Source organism: Hipposideros armiger, unplaced genomic scaffold, assembly GCF_001890085.2.
Source record: "Hipposideros armiger isolate ML-2016 unplaced genomic scaffold, ASM189008v1 scaffold_84, whole genome shotgun sequence".
Lineage (NCBI taxonomy): Eukaryota > Metazoa > Chordata > Mammalia > Chiroptera > Hipposideridae > Hipposideros > Hipposideros armiger.
The window spans coordinates 3,458,226-3,479,220 of NW_017731434.1; the positions used below are offsets into that span (position 1 = coordinate 3,458,226).

General features: G+C 35.5%; 1 protein-coding gene across 1 annotated transcript in view; it reads left to right on the forward strand.

Moving 5' to 3' along the window:
- The window catches only part of MIGA1 (mitoguardin 1), a 91,620-nt gene that overhangs the window by 12,369 nt on the left and 58,256 nt on the right, over positions 1-20,995 (forward strand). Inside the window, exons 2-6 of the mRNA XM_019644041.1 lie at positions 1,526-1,703; positions 4,066-4,202; positions 6,505-6,622; positions 9,645-9,778; positions 10,940-11,063. Coding sequence (XP_019499586.1) covers positions 1,526-1,703; positions 4,066-4,202; positions 6,505-6,622; positions 9,645-9,778; positions 10,940-11,063 — 691 coding nt within the window. The remainder of the gene's footprint in view (positions 1-1,525; positions 1,704-4,065; positions 4,203-6,504; positions 6,623-9,644; positions 9,779-10,939; positions 11,064-20,995) is intronic.

Consider the following 20,995-nt stretch of genomic DNA (forward strand, 5'->3'; position numbering starts at 1 on the left):
ATCTGTGTCTTCTTAGTTTTGGGACCAGTTGATTACCCTCCGACTACAGCTTTCTGATGGTTTCAAGAAAAATTGAGAACTTGCCATTCGTTGGGCTTTTATGTTGTAAGGCTAGCAGTGCCACTCCTTCCAGCTTTCTACATTCCGCAATCCTAAAGCTTTATTTTAGAGTTCTTCTCCATTTAGGTGATGAATAGTGTCTGTTCCCTAAGACAAAGTTAATTACCTCTTGCTCTGATAGTAGTTAGTACATACTTATATTACTATATTTATCATATTATACTGTAGTTATTTGTAAATATATTGGTCTCTATACTGCTTCAGACGAGCAAGATCTGTATCTTCATTTACCTGGTGCTTCCTGATCAATGGAAGGCATTCACTATATGCTTATTGAATAGAATTAGTACAATAAGATTTTAATTTTAATAATGCAGTCCTGGTACATTGTAAGATGCTGAATATTTGTTGATTAATTCACAAATAGGCTTATTAAGATGGTATTTAAAATAAGTCGGAGAAAGACAAACACCATATGATTTCACTTATTTGTGGAATCTAAAAAACTGAATGTACGATCAAAGTAAACAGAAATAGTCTCAGAGATATAGAGGAAAAACTGATGGTTGCTAGTTGGGAGGAGGGGTGGGGATGAGGGAGAAGGGGAAGGGATTAGACAGCATAAGTAGGTAACTACAATATTGCCACAGGGATATGAAAGACAGTTCAGGGAATATAGTTAATAATTTTGTAAATATTTTGTAGGGTGTCAGATGGTCGCATGTCTTGTTAGGGAGACCACTTCATGGATGGGGTAGAGGCTTGATCACTGCACTGTACACCTGAAGCTGCTGTTGTACAATATTGTATGTCAACTATAATTGAATATATATATAGTTATGGGATGTGAAGTATAGTGTGGGAGTGGAGTCAATGAAATTGTAATAGATATGTAAGATATGGGGGGAGGGGAGTGGGGCGGCGGATTGAGGAAGGGGGGTTGTCACTTTGAAGGGTAAAAAGTACAACTATTATACTGTGTTGTACACCTGAAACTAATTAAAAATAATAATAAAAATAAATATATAAATAAAAACTAAAAAAAGAAATTGAGTTAATGTTTTTTTTGTTCAAATTGCCAGATTAAAAAAATTTGATTCATTTAGAAAGTCTGATTTAATCATTCCAATAATTTAAAATCTTGCTATGATTCAGACAGAAGATTTAGTTGAATGAAGTAATCATTAGTTGTTCAACAAATATTAGTGGGGTTGAATTGTTTTGTGCTCCTGTTGACTCTTTGGGTAATACTATTTACCTGAGAACTTCAGAACAGTGGGTAATAAGTTACTACATTTTGAGGGAGTGGTTCTAAATTTCAAATTGAGCTAGCTGCTTTGAATGAGTAAAATAATATTACTTAGGTTGTATTTAGAACTAGGTTAGCTTAAGAATAATTTTAGTTCTTACATCTTTAAGTGAATAAAGAAAAGACTTGTTTTCAATCTAACTGAATCTTTTCCAGATCAGATTTTCGCCTGTAGCTAAAAAGTTGTTTGTGGTAACTGCGGTGAGTGCTGTATCTGTAATTTTTCTGGCACATCACTTTAAAAGAAGACGTGGGAAGAAGAAAGGAAAAATATTACCCTGGGAACCAGAGCACCTCATACTTGAATACACAAAAAGGGCGGCATCAGACAAAGGTATGTAGAAATGTCTGAATTAAGTCTGCAAAGGAAAGTTTATATGTAAATTATAACTGGAATACAGTCGTTTAATCTCTAAAATTTCCTTCCTTAATATTTAATTCATAAGTAATACAGATTAATTTTAGAAAGATTACGCAAATACAGATAAACTAACAAAAATATGAAAATCACTAGAAACTTTGCAACCCAGAAATAACTACCGATAATACTTTGGCGCATATTTAGTTATGTATATTCCCATTTAAAGATCATATGGAGGTTCAGCCGTCTGGCTCAGTTGGTTAAGAGCCCATTCAAGAGTGCGAGCCCTATGCAACAGGGTCGCTGGTTCAATTCCCCACCCGAGCTGAGCTGCTGCTGAGCTGCCAACAGGTGGCAGGATGGCTCAGCTAAAAATAAATAAATAAATAAATAATAAAGATCATATTGAAACATAAAATTTTATACAGTAGTCTCCCCTAGCCATGGTTTTGCATTCCGTGGTTTCAGTCAACCATCGGAAAACATTAAATGAAACGTTCCAGAAATGAACAATTCATAAGTTTTAAATTGTGCACTGATCTAAGCAGTGTGATGAAACCTCGTGCTGTTCTACTTCATCCCACTCGGGACGCGAATTATCCTTTGTCCAGCACATCCATGCTGTATACGCTACCCACTCGTTAGTCACTTGGTAGCCTTTTACGTAGTTACCAGATTGACTGTCGCAGTATCGCTGTGCTTGTGTTCAAGTCATCCTTATTTTACTTAATAATGGCCCCAAAGCACAAGAGTAGTGATGCTGACAATTTGGATATGCCAAAGAGAAGCCATAAAGTGTATGTATAGGGAAAAACAGTATACATAGAGTTTAGTACTATACTAGCAATGGTTTCAGGCATCTACCGGGGGGCCTTGGAATGTATTCCTGGCAGATAAGGGTGACTATTGTATACAATAAAATTATATATATATATATATATATATATATATATATATATATATATTTTTTTTTTTTTAGCTAAGCCATCCTGCTACCTGTTGGCAGCTCAGTGGCAACTCAGCTTGGGCTGGGAATCGAACCTCTGTTGCTCAGAGCTCGCACTCTTGAGCGAGTTCTTATCCTAACTGAGGCACTTGGCCAGCCCTAATTTATATATATATTAAGTAAAATTCTGATCATACCTTTTGTAACCTCTTAAAATATTTAATAATATGAGTAATGTCCTTCCAGGTCAATAAATATATCTCTGTGCTATCATTTTAATTTTAATTTATTCAGTTTTATTGAGAAATAATTGACAGCTATCATTTTTAATATGTACTTAGTGTTAAAATTGTACAAATAAACACAAATTTAACCAGTTCACTATTGTTCCCTTTAGTATGTCTTTCTTGCTTTGCATATACTTGTCTGATTATTTCCTTAGTATATAAAGTTCTAGAAGTAAAATAGCTGGCCTTTAAAGAATCTGTAGTTACTGTTGGCGATATAGTACATGTTGCTAAATTGTATCAATGAAAATAGTTTCTTGATCATGCTGGATTTTTTTATTAAATTTTTTTTTAATTTTTAAATTTATGATTTAATGTATCATATGCTTCTGTGATTCATGTGTACAGCAAATAATTAATGAATGATTATTTTGTTCCAAGTACAGTGAATATTACAACAATAATGATGGCTCTTACTTAATGAGATTTTATTAGATCTCAGGTACAGTGCTAAATGCTATATATTCACATGTTGTTTAACCTTTGTATCAGTCCTGTGAATTAGGACTGTAATTCTGTGTTATTGTTCCTATTTTATACATAAATAAAATTGAGCTGTGGAAAAGTTAAGTGACTTGCTCAAGATCATATAACTAATAAATACCACGATTTGAATTGAAGAGTGTTTTCACTGCAGCATTAAGATAATCTAAGGCACAAAGTCTTCCCTATGATGAATGGATAGATGGTTAAGGGAGATAGCTGTATAAAAACTACTTACAATATAATGCGATATGGATAAGGTTTTGATGTAATTTGGGAAAGGAAGTGCTTATATTTTGTTAAATTTATAATATAAACGTTCATAGTTGCCGATATTTTTATACTGATCACAAGAGACAGTCAAATACCGCCCTGATTAATAAGATGAATGTTTCATTCATTTCAGAAGCAGATTTTAGCAGTGTTAAAAAACATACAGAGAAAGAACATACAGAGATGCAGCTTTTAATAATGGTGTACGTTTAATAATTTACACAATTGAGTGAAATGTGTTTTAAAGTCAGCTTTCTGAATGAATATATAGCATGAACTTTGAAATTTTATCTAAAATTTATCATTGGACTTATTGATCCTTGTAATATATATGTTTGTTTGGTAGGTTCAAGTTGTTCCAGTAGTAGACAGAATTTGACATTATCTTTAAGTTCTGTCAAAGACAAAGGATCTCAGTCTTGTAACTATGTTAACGGAGGACTTTTCAGTAAATACTCAGGTTCTGCACAGAGTTTGGCCTCTGTAAGTAAAAGAAAACAATTTATTATTATTTTTATAAATTTGTTTTTATATCTATCATTATCTCTTGGTGTAAGTGTTATACAATTACAGATAGTTTTAGTATGCAAAGAACCTTAAGAAATCTTATTGAGCCTGTTTTCTTCAGGCAAATAAAACTATTCTTTTGCTAAATATTCACCCAGTTTGCTTCCAGGTTTTTTTGAGTAAGTGATGCGTTCCTGTGGAGTTCTATGAAAACGGTGGTGATATAGAAATGTTGCTTCAAAGCTAGATGTTCTGCAAAAAACTGGAAGAAGCATCCAGACTTTGTACTAGGTCACAAAAATCCCTTAGTGAGCCTGCTCAGGTAAAAGTGTGTGGCTTGCGGAAGCCAAGTATGGAGTTCCTCATGTTTTTCTTTGGAGCATTCACATAGCATTGATTGACAAGTGAGAAATGAAGTTAGTATTTGTTTAAATCTAATATAGTTTAAAAATCATTTTTAAAATAGGCAGGAGACACACTTGCTACTAACTAAAGAAGAGGCAAGAAATGTGCAGTAAAAGATGTGTTCCTGATCCTCTCACTTCCTCTCCTGAGACAAACTTTGACAGTTTTTATGTATATACTTCCAGGGAGTGCATGCCTCTACCATCAAGTATATTCATTTAAAAACACAGTTTATAGAACATCATATTTTTTTCTGTACTTTCTATATTTTGTTGCAATACATAGCTTCCCCATTCTTAAATGCCAAAAAATATACTAAATTTTTAAAGGCTATTCTGTGGTAGGAACACTAGGTTAAAGGCCTGCAGACTTTTAATTCCTCTGTGCAACTGAGAGGATAACGAAGTGTATGTCTATTCTATAAGTTGGATTTCCTCTGTGTCAGAGAATGCTTCTGGTTTGAATTTTCTCAACTGAAAGTTGAAGCTGTTCTTCTTAACAGGAAGCAGAGAGAGTTTCATGATAATAGCATGAGTAACAAGCCTTTAGCATCATTTTATTATGCTGGCGTCAGCTGACCTAGTGATTCCACTGCCAGGTTTGTAAACAGACTCCTGCCTTTTAATGAATGCCCACATGAGGGTCATGACAACAGGAGTGGAAAGGAGGGTCCTCAAGGCTTGGTAACTGTATATGAGAGGTATGGGAAGAGAAGTTAAAGATGACTTTTAGTTTTCCAGTTCGAGAAGTTATGGGTGGAAATACGTACTAGGAGTGAACATGGAAGGAGGAAGAGTTTTTGTTGTCCCTTTTGGATATAACCCGTCTGAGACACCAGCGGAAGAGCCAAGTAGAGTGATCAAATAGGCAGATGGAAGTGTGGGCTTAGATTTCTCAAAAGAGGACAGAGCAGGAGTTAGAGATTTGGGAGTTAACTGCATAGAGGTGACTGAAATGACTGGCTCAGACTTGGCTGGAGAAGGGAAATTGATAGAGGCCTTTCAGTTTTAGTTGTCAGTTAGCAGAGAAGCCAACATTGTAATAAATTCTACAAGGAAAATTAGCTAGTGTAAAACTGAGTATAAATGGAGCCACTTTTAAAATGGAGTTAGAGTTGCCGACCCAGAGGAACTGCCTTGCGAGTTTAATGCCTCAAGCCTTCGGAATGTTAAAACAGCAAAATAACTTTTGGATTGGGCCTAAAGTAGCATTGTATCCCAAACAACTGTTTTTCAAAGATAACAAGAAATCAGGTATTATGACTACCAGACTGATGACTGCGGATTGAAAGTTAAGAACATTGTTTAGAACTAGCATCACTCTGTTAGGCTTATCTGCACTTACAGAAATGCCTTCCTTCATTGATGTAATTGTTCCCCTTCCCTTTCTCATAAATACCCTTTGCCTTTGCCTCCTAATCAGAACACTGTTTGGGCTTCTACCTGAATCAGTGCTCCCTGAATAACTATTCTTTTGGATCTCAAATAAATGCTTGTTGCCTCTCACTTTAGCCTTTTATTTTCAGGTTAACACTAGTTACCTCAAATCAAAGTAGGTGTGGATAAAATTTATAAGTAAATACTTAATAAAACAGTAAACTATAAAAATAACTGCTTGATTTTCGATGGAAATAACTGCTTTATGTTCAAAATAGTTCTGTTTGTGTATTTCTGAGCAAATAGAGGCTCAGAATTTTTATGGTCTTATGACTCCCAAGTTTGATTGAATATAATCAGATTTATTTTTTCAGGTAGAAATTACATGGGTTGTTTTTACCAAGAATAGGATTTCTATAAATAATTTATAAATGTAAAAGATCACAAAATACTACCACAAGAGATTTTGAAGTAACTTCTGTTGATCTTAATTTCAGGTCCAGAGTGTCAATAGCTGTGCTTGTGGTAATTCTAATTCCTGGGACAAAGCAGATGAAGATGATATTAAACTTGTTAATATTCCCGTGACCACTCCTGAGAATTTATACTTGATGGGTAGGAATAACACAATTCAGTTTTAAGCGATTGTACTCACATTTAACGTGAAACTAAAGAACTGAATTATTCAAAAGGAAGCAACTGTAATTGTAAAATGTTCTTGTTTCTGTTGATTCTAGTCTACATAACACAACCTATTGTATTAGTTTCCTGAGGGTGCTATAACACATTACCACTGGGTGGCTTAAAACAACATAAATTTATTGTCTCACAGTTCTAGAGGCTAGAAGTCTGAAATTATTACTGGGCTGACATCAACGTGTCATTAGGGCCATGCTCCCTCTGGAGGCTTAGGAGAGAATCTGTTTCTTGCCTTTTCCAGCTTCTGGTGGCTTCTGGATTGTGGTCATGTGACTCTAGTTTCTGCCTTCCTCTTCATATCACCTTCTCTGTGTGTATCAAATCTCTCTCTGCCTATCTCCCATAAGGAGAGTGGTGATTGGAGTTAGGGCCCACCAGATCATCTGGGATAGTCTCCCCATGTTGAGACTTAATTTAATCATATCTGCAAAGACCCTTTTTCCTTGTAAGGTAACATAAGTTAATCACATCTGCAAAGCATATGGTAGGACCTGATATCTTTGGGTAGCCATTATTCAGTCTGTTATACTCACCTAACCTAATCTATTAACTCTTTTTTTTAAAGATTTTATTGGGGAATTGGGGGAGAGAACAGCGTGGGGAATCGGGGAAGGGGAACAGACAAGTTGCTGTTTTTTGTTCTTCAGTCTAGTTGTGGAGGATGTCACTTCACTGGCCCATGTTGATATTGTGATCATTGCACTCTTCTTGGCTGAGGCAGATCGTCTCCGGCCATTGGATGGCCCCTCACAGTGGCTCACGGTAGCCCACTGCAGCCTACGTCGTTGCCGGCAACTCACAGCAGCCCAGCTCCAGGTTGAGCTGTTGTTCACCATCTTAGCTGTAGAGGGTGCACCATCACTATCCCATGTGGGAATCCGAACCAGCGGCCCTGCTGCTGAGAGCTCACGCTCCCAAGCCAACTCTTAATCAACTAATCAACGAGCCACTCGGCTGGCCCTCTATTGACTCTTATCTAATGAATCTATCAGAATCCACTTTACTTAATCTGTTTTTATCTAACTCTCATTTGTATTTTTCTTATATCCAGAAAAGATTTTAAGTAGAAAGAAGGCCTGCATTTTACATCCCATTGTTCCTGTTGGCTTGACCATAAGCATGTCTAGAAAGACTCATGGGAGCCCAGAAAGAGAACCAGAGAACATAACACCGAGTCAGATTCAAATAATTTTTTCAAATGTTTTCCCCAGCTCTTTTCTACTCTATTTCAGGCTACATTCCTTTTGATGGAAATGCATACCTATTTAAAAACAAAACTAAAAACCTTGACATAGCCCTGGCTAGTGAGCAGTAACGGGGGTGATGCCGTGGCAGCATTCCCACGCTCTAGAATAGTTAAAGACTAGGTCATCTCTAGTGGTGTCACAGCGGGTACTCCTGTCTGTGGGGAAAGATGTGAGAGTAGTTCTTTTGCCACCTTTCCCGAAGGTCTCCTGAATATAAAGCTCAGTATGCTTCTAGGTTACTCTAATTGTGTCTAGTAAACCTACCTCACAGCTTCTGTTGGAATATTGACAGTTAAAATTGAAGAGAAATAAAGCAAAACTAGAGAAGCTGCTAGGAGTCTGAGTATCATCGAATCAGGATTAGTAGGAGCCCTATGGATCACCTGATTACCCACCACTTGTTTCAGTTGCCTTTACAAATTTGATGACATTAAAAAATAAATAAAAATAAGATTGGTGACATATGTTTGGATTCCTGTTACAACACTGATGGATAATAGGTGACAGTTGGGCCATGTTCCACAGTGCTTCCTGAGAGACAACTCTGCTGGTACATAGCTATTCCTTGTGTTTAGCCAAAATAATCTGATGGATAGGGAGTGCATGAAGTCAGAAAAGGCTGAAGTAATTAGATTTGTATAGTTTGCAAAAGGAGAGCAGATGGTGATATACAGTAATTGTCTTTTAAGTGCAGAAATCTTTTAGAAGGAAGATCTAGGCAGTGATTCTTTGCTACAAAAAAAATTAAACAAGAAGGAAAGGCCTAAATTGCATTTAAAGAACATTTTCTGTTTTTAGAGTTGTAGTTTCTCCAGATAATGAAGAAATGATTTTTGAGGAGACATATTCTTAACTACCATATCTTAAAAACATCTTGAGAATGACTTGCCCAGATTCTTAAGCATCTTTTGAAGAACTTTTTCTTTTATATGTCGAGAAAAATAGAAGTCATGAAATATTTTTATTTTGGTAAGCCCTTTTTTAATTTGGAGAAAAAGAGGCACGTATTCACCTATTTTCCCACATCAGCAGGGATATGAAATTCCTACTTGAACTATTGTATAATCCTTTATGGGTTCTTCCCATAGTCTTGTAGATTTTTAACTGGCCCAGCAATTTATCCATCCAAATCAGCTAATTGGTATCTTAGTGGTTTCAGAAACTTTTTAGTGGAAAAAAAGATAGAAAATACTTTATTCTAGACTTCTATGCTATTATCTTTCCTGTCAGCTTTACTCTCTCCATCTGAGAACCTTTATAAATCTGATAGCTTTTTATCAACTAGTTTGTTTTATTGACCTCTCAGTTTTCTTTTTAATTTAGGGGGACATTTTGAAAAATGTTGTGTGACTATAAAAATTAGCCATTAGTGTTGGACTTTTAATGAATTCATAATATTGGTCTAGAAAAATTCCAAGCACTATATACGTTTGAATTACATTTTTTTTTAAATGAAAACATTTTGGTCATTTCTCTCTGGTTTTTGGTTGACTAGAACTGTATGCTGGAATATATTGGGAAATTAGGGTTCTACTATGAAATGATGTGAACATAAAATTACTCTTCAGTGCCAAAATGATAGTCAAACTGTGCCATGGGTGATAACCGTATGAAAAACACTTCAGACCCCAAATGATTTTATTTTGGCATTCGTTTTGCTTATTTACAGTTGTTCTGTTCTTAATTTTTAGGTATGGAATTGTTTGAAGAGGCATTACGTCGATGGGAACAAGCTCTAACCTTTCGAAATAGACAGGCTGAAGATGAAGCTTGTGGTTCTATTAAATTGGGTGCAGGAGATGCCATTGCTGAAGAAAATGTAGATGTAAGTGTGATTTGTTTGAGAGTGGTCTTCATAACACTGGAAGAGTCAAACTATTTTTAATGTTGATTCAGTGTATACTTGCTTTCTGTGGCATTTAATAGAACTGTTTATTTTTTCCCTTGGGATTATTTGGGGATGTTTCTTATTGGGCTTTTTCTGTTCCATTAGTTGTTAAATCCTAAGTTTGCAATTTATCATCAAGTTTCCTGATTTTCTAAGAGTGTGTAGAAGTAAGCAGATACGATTTCTAAAGGAATTTTTAAAAAGCCTGTTTTGGGTTTTGGGTTTAATCCAAAAAGGCACATAGAGTTACAGTGTTTCCTGAAAGTAAGACCTGGTCTTATGTTAATTTTTGCTCCAACAATCTACATTTATTCATTTCTTCATGTACAAAAATCTGCATTTATTCAACTAGTCGTGTCTGGCTGAGGATCTTAACTGGGGCTTATGTTTGGGGTAGGGCTTATATTACGAGCATCCTGAAAAATCATGCTAGGGCTTATTGTTCAGTTAGGTTTTATTTTCGAGGAAACATGGTACAGCTGAACTGGTACTTACTAATCATCTAGGATAGTGCTTCTCAGATTTGGTCATGCATCAGAATTACATGAAAGGCTTGTTAAAACACAGATTTCAGGACCCCATCTCCAGCGTTTCTGAATCAGTGGGACTGGGGTAGATCCTGAGAATTCGTGTGTCTAACAGGTTCCCAGACAATGTTGATGCTGCTGGTCCGGGGACCTCACTTTGAGAATCCCAGATCAAGTCCAGCTCCTTAATGTTACAGATAAAGAAACTGAAGCCCCAAGAACTGAGACGATTTAGCCAAAGGCCCAAATAGAACCCAGGTGTCCAGACTTCTGTTGTAGTACTCTCACCACCCAACATCAGTTGTTTTTTTTTTGGTTTGTTTTTTTAGCTGAGTCATCCTGCCACCTGTTGGCAGCTCAACGGCTGCTCAGCTCGGGCTAGACTCGAACCGCTGTTGCTCAGAGCTCAAACTCTTGAGCGAGCTCTTAACCAACTGAGCCACTCAGCCGGCCCTCAACATCAGTTTTTTATATCTCTCACTTTCTCTGCCTTTCACTTAAAAGTGGAAAAATGTTTAAAAGTTTAACATTAGAATGTCATATTTACTGTGTGATTTTTCTCTCTTTGTAGGATATTATTAGTACTGAATTTATCCATAAACTTGAAGCTCTGCTGCAAAGAGCATATCGTCTCCAAGAAGAGTTTGAAGTGACCCTGGGGGCATCTGATCCTAATTCCCTAGCTAATGACATCGGTAAGATGGATAATTTGTATGGTTTTATGTATGATTTTCTTTTTTATATTCTTGGAACCAGTAGTTTAAGTGGACTAATATGGTTATATATTTTTTTAGAAAATAGCAAAGAGAAAAAAGTTCTTAAATATTTTTTTCTTTCAGTTTTATTTTTCAAGTCAACTTAATGCCCTTAAGATATAAACTCAAATACGTACCATCGGTAGGATTGTGACATTATTTTAAAATTATATTCTAAGTGGAAGAATACCAGTTAAAGTGTGAGAGGTAGGAAAAAAATAATAATATAAAAATGGGACATACACATACCACCTCAGAAACATGCATGCTGCTCATGGCATACATTTGAAATATTTTAAGAAATTATGTATCTTGGACCTCGTTTTAATTGTAGGCTAGATGTTGATGTAAGTAATTGATACATACACTATTATATGCCGTTACCTTTGTTTCCTATTTTAAAGAGAAAAGAACTTCAAAGGACTTCTTAAGTGAAGTCTTAAAAGGAAAGAATGATTAAACTTGCTTCCCCAACTTCTGTAACTGCTCCAAAGTGAAATAAGACAAATTATATTACATTTCTTTTTGTCGTTAAAAATAATTTGTCTTTTCATTTAAGGAAGATTATTGTTTTCCAGTAAAGAAAAAAAATAGTTAAGGAGCGTTAAGCTTTTCCACACTTACTTATGAACATATAGTACTAAAAGTGGTTTCATTTATACATATCTATGTATTTTGAATTTAGGTAAAAGATTTCATTTGTACAGGTAAACCTTGGAGATAAGTGTGGGTTCACTTCCAGACCACTGCAACAAAGCGAATATTTCAATAAAGCCAGTCAGATGTATTTTTTGGTTTCCCAGTGCATTTGAAAGTTATGTTTAACCCTATACTGAGTCTATTCAGTGTGCAATAGCATTATGTCAAAAAAACAAAACAAAACAGTGTATATATCTTAATTTTAAAATACTTTATTGTTAAAAAATGCTAACCATCATTTGAACCTTCTGCAAGTTGTAATCTTTTTGATGGTAGAGCCTTTTGCCATGGTGTTGATGTCTGTTGACTGATCAGGGTGATGGTTGCTGAAGGCTGCTGTGGCAATTTCTTAAAATAAGACAACAATGAAGTTTGCTGCATTGATTGACTTCCTTTCATGAACCGTTTCTCTGTCGCATGCGATGCTGTTTGATAGTGTTTTACCCACAGTAGAACTTCTTTTAGAATTGGAATCAATCCTCTAAAACCCTGATGCTGCTTTATCAACTAAGTTTATATAATATTCTAAATTCTCTGCTGTCATTTCAACAATCTTCACAGCATCTTCACTAGGGGTAGAGCCCATCTTAAGAAACCACTTTCTTTGCTCATCCATAAGATCTTTGTGCTTTGAAATTTTTCTTGTCTTTCAAATAAAAGCATTTTTAAACTGAGGCAGCAGTATTGTTAAAAACCAAAGTATATTTTAAAGTTTTATCGTGAGATTATAGCAATTCAGGCTTCACTTCGAACTCTTGCTCTCTTACTGTTTCCACCACATCTACAGTTACTTCCTCCACCCAAGTCTTGAACCCCTCAAAGTCATCCTTGAGGGTTGGAATCAATGTCTTCTAAACTCCTGTTAATGTTAATATTTTGACCTCTTCTTGTGAATCATGAATATTCTTAATGGCATCTAGAATGGCGAATCCTTTCCAGAAGGTTTTCCATTTACTTTGCCCAGATCCATCAAAGGAATCTCTACCTATGGCAGCTATAGCCTGACAAAATGTAGTTCTTAAATGATAAGACTTGAAAGTCAAAATTCCTCCTTGATCCATGGGTTGCAGAATGGATGTTGTGTTAGCAGGCATGAAATCAACATTAATCTCATTGTACATCTCCATCAGGGCTCTTGGGTGTCCAGGTACATTGTCAAAGAGTAGTAATATTTTGAAAGGAATCTTTTTTTGAACAGTAGTTTTCAACGGTGGGCTTAAAATATTCAGTAAACCATATTATAAAGAGATGTGCTGTCATCCAGACTTTGTTCTATTTGTAGAGCACAGGCAGAGTAGATTTAGCATAATTCTTAAGGGCCCTAGGGTTTTTGAAATGGTAAATAAGTATTGACCATCTTAAAGTCGCCAGTTGCATTAGACCCTAACAAGAAGTCAGTCTGTCCTTTGAAGCTTTGAAGACAGACATTGACTTCTCCTTTCCAGCTGTGAACGTCCTAGATGGCATCTTTTTCCAATATAAGGCTGTTTTGTCTGCATTGAATATCTGTTGTTTAGTGCAGCCACCTTCATTAATTATCTTGCCTAGATCGTCTGGGTAACAACGTGTTGCAGCTTCTCCATCAGCACTTGCTGCTTCACCTTGCACTTTACATTATGGAGACAGCTTCTTTCCTTAAATCTCATGAACCAACCTCTGCTAGCTTAAAACTTTTCTCTGTAACTTCCTCATCCCTCTCAGCCTTCATAGAATTAAAGAGAGTTAGGGCCTTGCTCTGGATTAGGCTTTGGCTTAAGGCAATGTTGTAGCTGGTTTGATCTTCAATACAGACCACTAAAATTTCCTTCCATATCAGCAATAAGGCTGTTTCGCTTTCTTATCATTTGTGTGTTCACTGGAGTAGCATTTTTAATATCCTTTAAGAACTTTTCTTTTGCATTCACCACTTGGCCAAGTGTCTGGTACAAGAGACCTAGCTTTCGCCCTGTTTCAGCTTTCAGCGTGCTTTCTCACTAAGCTTATCAATCATTTCTAGCTTTTGATTTAAAGCAAGAGGTATGTGACTCTTCCTTTCCCTTGAACAGTTAGAGGCCATTGTAGAGTTATTGATTAGCCTAACTTCAACATTGTTGTGTCTCAAATAGGGAGGCCCAGGAAAGGGAAAGAGAAGGGGCGGCCAGTCAGTGGAGCAGTCAGAACACATACATTTATAGATTAAGCTCACCGTCTTATATGGGCACGATTCATGGTGCCCCAAAACAATCACAATAGTAACATTAAAGATCACCAATCACAGATGACCATAACAAATATAATAATGAAAAGAATGAATTACCAAAATGTGACACAGAGACATGAAGTGAGCAAATGCTGTTGGAAACATGGTGCCAGTAGACTTGCTTGATGCAGGGTCGCCACAGACCTTAAATTTGTAAAAACACAAAATCTGCGAAGTGCAATAACTTGAAGTATATAGTAAAGTGAGGTATGCCTGTATTAGAATTATGAATTACTGTCTATATGTCATAGTAACAGTTATATGAAACCTCTTTGCATTAATTTTGGCCCTTGTTTTTTTCACACTATTATTGTCACCAAAAATTATTCATCAGACTTGAGTATTTTTTCATAATTTCTCTGCTCTTAACGTAGGTATAATGTTTTGACATATAGAGATTACAGGCCAGAAAAAAGTGGACAATATTTATGCCAACAAATAGAATTTTTCAAAGCTTTCTTTTTTGTTTCTTTCTATACAGTTTTTTTTTCATAACTTTTAGAATATAACTTCCTTTTGTAACTTTTTGTAGCTGTTAGGATGATATTTATTAGAGTAACTAGGAGAAAGAACAGGTGGAATTAAAAAAGAATTCAAATGTAAAAATTGGAATGGAACAACTAAAAAAAGTAGGAAAGTGGTTAAGTGGCAAGGAAACCCACAGAGAAAATGAAATAGGAAAAAATTAGAAATATAAGGGAAGAAGAGGAAAAGGGCCCCAAAACTTTTAATGTCTGTTCTAAGAATTGACGCTTTGCCCTTCGTGTTTCAATCTTCTACGTGCAGTTTTTTTCTAGCCTCATGATGAGGATCATGTGACTGTGTAGTTCGTGTACTTGTTAGCCTTGCAATATGCATCTCAGGTTCTGTTCTTTTTGGGCATGCCCCAAGTTTTTTTTTTTCTATTGACAGTAAAGTCTTGTGGAGTCCATCTCTGATTTCTTCAGGTTATCAGCTTATAACGGTTTCTTAGGTATTGCCCAGAGGGTCTGCTTTGGGCTCAGCTTGCATTGCTTCTGGACAAGAAGACCCCTAGGCAAAGGGCTTAGTTTCTGGGGCCTTCAAATTGTTTCTCAGGAAATTGTGGTTAATTTAGAACTCTAAATGGGTAGGATTTCTAGAGTGGGACCCATACTCAATCCATATGTTTACTTAGCTAAGGTTTGGAATAAATTCTTGACCCCACCTATATATGTCTTTACCTGGGCTGGCACTGCCTGTTACTGCCATGGAGATTTCAGTTGACATGAAGCCGTTATATTTTGTGCCTTATTGGGAAATGTCTGGATATTGTTCTGTTATTGCCAGTTTTCAGTTTTGAACTTCTGGGTTGAAAGCAGAATCTATGGCCAAGACCCTGATAAGGGGGTAACATTATTATATCTGTTAGTTGATATTAATCAAAATTGCTTAGAAGTCGGTTAACTCTCCTCATTCATTTAATCCAAATTCATTTCACGTAATTTATATTATTGAGAGGCATCTGATAGGTAGCAGTCATAAATAAAGAGAGGTGAAATACATGCTGTCAGAAGCTCAGGATGAATTTAAACCAAATATTGACCTGAGGTCAGTGAATACTTGGTTGTTTTGGAATTTGCTTTGTCTTATTTGATAAAATTCATTTTTTTTCTCCGAATAATTTGATAGGTTTTCAAGATTTCTTAGCAGTTACCTGTTTACCTCCTTTTGCCCTGTGCTTAATGTGTAATAGTTACCATTGTTTGCATGTCTCCATGCGCCAGGACCTTTGCTAAGCACTTACATACATCATAGTTTCTTGTCTGGTCAGGCACTGTTCTGAGTGAAAATTACCTCAATCCTAACAACAACTTGTATGAGTTAAATATAGTGCTCATCCTCATTTTTTCAGATGGGGAAAGAGGTACCCTAGGTGTTAAATAACTTCCCCAGATTTACATAGGCATTAAGTGGCAGAACCCAGCTTTGGTCCCAGGCAGGCTAGCTCAGCGTCATGTGCTTAACCACTGTGCTGTCTCACCACTTACAAGACAGACTTTCTTTGAATGGAGGGTTGATTGTGAACTCTGTGTTGCAAAGATCCCTGCAGAAGATGTAGTCTTGGATCAGGCAGCCTGGAATCCCCACATTATAATAACAAATCTAAGGACTACACTAACTTTTATAACATTGCTCATGTTAAGCTTGTGATTACCTAAAACAATTATGTTCTTCTTTGTTATTGTTATTTTTAGGTTTGTTATAATTAAGCTACATCTTTTCTCATTTGTTCCTGTGCAGTTGTTTGTTTTTTTGGACCCATGGTTTAGAAGTGATATTTATTATTCCTCTAAAATTGTTGTTTCTGAGTCATCATTTTGAATTAAGATAGTTGTAGACATTGATTGGACATCCTTCTCAGCATTCTATCACTTTCTAGTTTGGCCTGTTTGGTCTAGTTGGTCATCAATGCTCTCTCACTGAAACCATTAACAAAAAGTGCTTAAAGAAAAACTTGTTTTCCTCTACTCATAACACTTCTAACACCAAATGTGTGGGTTTTCCATACCAAGCAATTTTCTAATTCTCTGCATACTCCAACTGGGTGCCCTACAATGTAATTCAATTAACCTTAACTATCCAGAGTTAGTACAGAATTCACAGGTTAAGGTCTCAATCCCACAAGACTGTCCTCCACTGACATGCCACTCACAAGTACAGGCCTCCTGTACTTTTTACCAACAGCCTATAAATTGGGGGTTCCTAGGACTCCCTCCTTGGACTCCATAATTTGTTAAAATGGCTCACAGTACTCAGGGAAACACTTTACGTACTATTACTGGTTTATTATAAAAGAGAGAACTCAGCAACAGTCAATTGGAAGAGATGCACAGGGCAAGGTGTAGGGAATGGGCGTGGAGCTTTCGTGCCCTCTCCAGACATACCACCCTCCCAGCACCCGGATGTGTTCACCAATCTGGAAGCTCTCTGAACCCCATGTTTAGCATTCTTATGGAGGCTTCATTATGTAGGCAGGATTGATTAAATCATTGGCCACTGGTGATTGACTTAATCCCCAGTCCCACTCCCCTCAGGGGTCAGAGTTGGAACTGAAAGTTCCAACCTTCTAATCATATGGTTGGTGCCCCTGGCATCCGCCATTCTCCAGGAGTCACTTTATTAGCATAAACTCAGGTATGGTTGAAAGGGGCTTATTATGAATAATAAAAAGTGCTTCTCTCACCCTCATCACTCAGGAAATTCCAAGGGTTTTAGGACCTCTGTGCCAAGAACCCTGATAAACATATTACTTATTATATCACAATATCATATCTTAAAGTGGACAGGGCCAGAGTCATGACACTTTAAAATTACCTTAGGTCACCAAGAATTAATTTTTTTTAATTTAAAAATTATTTTCAATTACAGTTGACATACAATATTATATTAGTTTAACCAAGAATTATTAAAACACTTTGTTGTTCAATCAACTATAAATTGAACTGATTCCACTTTCACATTTTTTATCTTGCTCATAAAGAGACCGCGTGATACTTTATTATGTGTCATACTGAAATGTATGTATCTACTTAACTAGAAATTTAGGAAAATGTAAAAAGAAGTTTGAAAAAGAGGCTAATGTTAATTCATGTTATATTTGGAAATATTGCCAATGCTGAGCTTTTTTGCGGGTAGGTATTTGCCACCCAGTATTCATGGATGGTTTTACACTCACTTGCAAAGCATCGTAGTTTTGGAAGGCACATGTTTCAGGTTTTATTAACAGTAGTAGAGCCTCCGCAAAACTTATTTCACTAATTTGGAATTCAAAATATAAACAGTACTTAATTTTACATTTGTACTGTCTGTAGTAGTTTGTAAAGTTAACATTGTGGACAAGGTTATAGGATGGTTTAAATTCTCCTCAGCATGATTCTTTTTAAAATAGTCTTAGCATTTTTTCTTTTTAGATAACAAGGTGTTTGTTGAAAGTCAATTATATCTATTCTCTTTTTAAACAAAACTTTTGAGTTGTTAGTATTGCGAATGATTTGGTTACTTTAGATAAGTGAAGTTAATAACAGTTTAAAGAACATATAGTATGATTCTACCACTGGATTATGGTGATGGTTATACAACTCTATAATTTACTAACACTCATTGAATTTACACTTAAAAAGGGGGAGTTATGGTATATAAATTGTACTTTAATAAAGCTGTTACAAATACAGTATAGTTCTCTGTGAAGCTAATTTTAAGTAAGTGAATTTTCATGAATTTGAGACAGTGGGAAATAGCACTTTAGACTAAAATTTTTAAATAATGCAAATCCCCAAAATTAAAATAAAATAATTCATCAAGAATCACTTAGTTCCACAGCTGGAAGGCCTGGTGAATTATAAACCATGTTTACTCTAGAGGGTGCCATTTCAGCTGGTAACCAGAAATACTGAGCATCCTTTGTCAGTATCCTGTGAACCATATTATTGTTTACGTGCGTGGGAACTTCTGCAGGTGGTTTCAGTGATTATTTTGCTGTTATTTTTACTTAACTGTTAAATTTAGAATCATTTTTACTTTCCATAATATTGCCATCCACATGGTCGTTAAATTAAATGTTACAAATACTGAAACTAAGATCAAATAACTGTTGATGCTCCTGTTATTGAGTACAGAGCATGCTGGAAATACTGAAACTTATGCTGAGAAAATAAAAGAGCAGAATTAAAGCAGGAGCATTTTTATTTTAAAAATAAAAAAACTTAAGGCATCCTGGCTCTAAAATCACAACCACTCTAATGCACTTCTAAGCCACGTTATCATCTGGGTTAAAATAGGAAATATTTTTTATATTTGGGAAGCAAGTAATAGTAATACAAAACACCCTACTACTTACTACTTTGTTTTTAACCCTCTGTCGAGCGCAACTGATCTCACAGATTCATCGCACACAAAGATGCTGCTATATGTCTTGACTGTACTAAGTCACAAACACAACTGGCCATAGGTTATGGTAGGGGGGAAGATACGGAAACGATGAGTCACAATACTTAAGTTAACGGTTAGATATTTGAAAATTTGTGTGCAATGAATCTGTGAGATCAGTTGTGCCCGACGGACGGCTAAAGCATTCTAAAAACAGATTTTATTATAGCCGTTTTTGTGCTTTAAAACTATCCTTAAAAAAGAAATACAGTAAATACTTGTAATGTACTTCAACTTCTCTTTACATTTATTTCTATAAGAAGAAAGGTTTGAATTAGGCAGGGTTTAAATTATGTTTTAAGGCATAAATTCCTCGCATAAAATATCACTACCCTTTTTTCTCTAATTTGTCTTTAGCCATTTGTTCTGTACTGGCATTTCTTTAACCATTCTGAATTAGTGAATCTTTATTGGAGATTTTATATATATATATATATATATATACACATATATATATATATATACACATATATATATATATACATATATATATATATATATATATATATATTCGTTGCTCTTATACAACAAAAGTTTGCTCCTGGCTTAAACAATAGTTATTTAGTCTGTTTCTCTTATAAAATGAAAGATTTGAATTAGTTCTCTAGTAATTAAAAAATGTTTTCCTTCTTCAGTTATAAGACTGCTTAGTGTTAAATGCTAGGTGTTAAAGTCACTAGAGGGCAGCACATTTTATCTACATATTAGACACCTATGACTCACAAATGCCATTCTGTGTTGCTCCCAGCACTGGAAGTTAAATTTAGGTCACGACTCTTTTTCTGGCATGTTTCGTATACACCTGCTGCTGTAACTCAGAGGGAGACAGAGCGTGGAGGTTAATCAGAGACTTGAAATATCATTAGTGTAAATTTCCATTAGTGTGCGAGTTCTAGCTAATAGCACCTAGAAGCGTTATGCTTTTTTATAGTTTCTGTTTTTCAGAGAATTGTTAAATTGCCATTATTGATTTATAATTTTGTTATCGCAATTTTTGAAGGCTCAACCAAAAAACTCCAATATGATTTCAATTATAGACAGTATAGCTTAGTGGTTAAAAATGTGGGCTTTGGGGTTAAACAGACATGGGTTCAAATTCTGGCTCTACCACTCTTACTAGTTATGAAACCTAAGCAAGCCTTGACCTTTCTGAGGCTTAGCTTCTTCATCTGTAAGAGGCAGGAATATATTAGGATCAACTTTATAGAATTATGAAAATTAAATGAGATAACATGTATATTGTATTTTAGTATAGGCACATGGTACACACTTGTTCTGTATTTATATAGTAGTTATATTCTAGCATTTTTTTTTTTACTATGTTATCATCATTGTATCTAGCATTTTTATGAGGCCTATTCTAAGATTATTTTAAAATTGCTATAGGTAGATGGATGTCACATGTTATGAAACTTGTTTTACAGTGATATGATTCAGTCATATTCTCTAGACAACATTCATTTTTCTTCTGGGAATCATATTGACTTTTCTCATTATAGTAGTAACATAAATTTGCATTTCCTGAAACAATGTATTTAAGCCATGTTTAAAGTTATTTAATCAAGGAAGTAAAAAAGATGTTCTTTATAAATCGACTTTTTCTCTATGTTAGAAAAGAAAACTGTCATCTGAAGGACAGATACTTTGCAAAAGCATTTATTCTAGGTATAGCTAATATTATTGGCTTTCCTTGATCCCTGATCTTGCCATGTGCATTGGAGGAAAACAAAAAAAAAGTGATAATGGAGATACTCCCTCTTGCCAGCGCATCCAAATTATTTAGCAAATTCTGCTGATTCTGCCTCCATAATATAACTCTCACTTATTCCCTTTCCCCTACAACCTCATTGTGTTTTGCTGGGATTTAATAATCTCCTAATTGGATTCCTGCCTCCAGTCTTACTCCCTGCTGGTACAGCTATGCCTTGTTTTGGAGTAAGTTACCTTGGTACAGAGCTCTCATCTTGTCACTCCTAGGTTCTCAGAT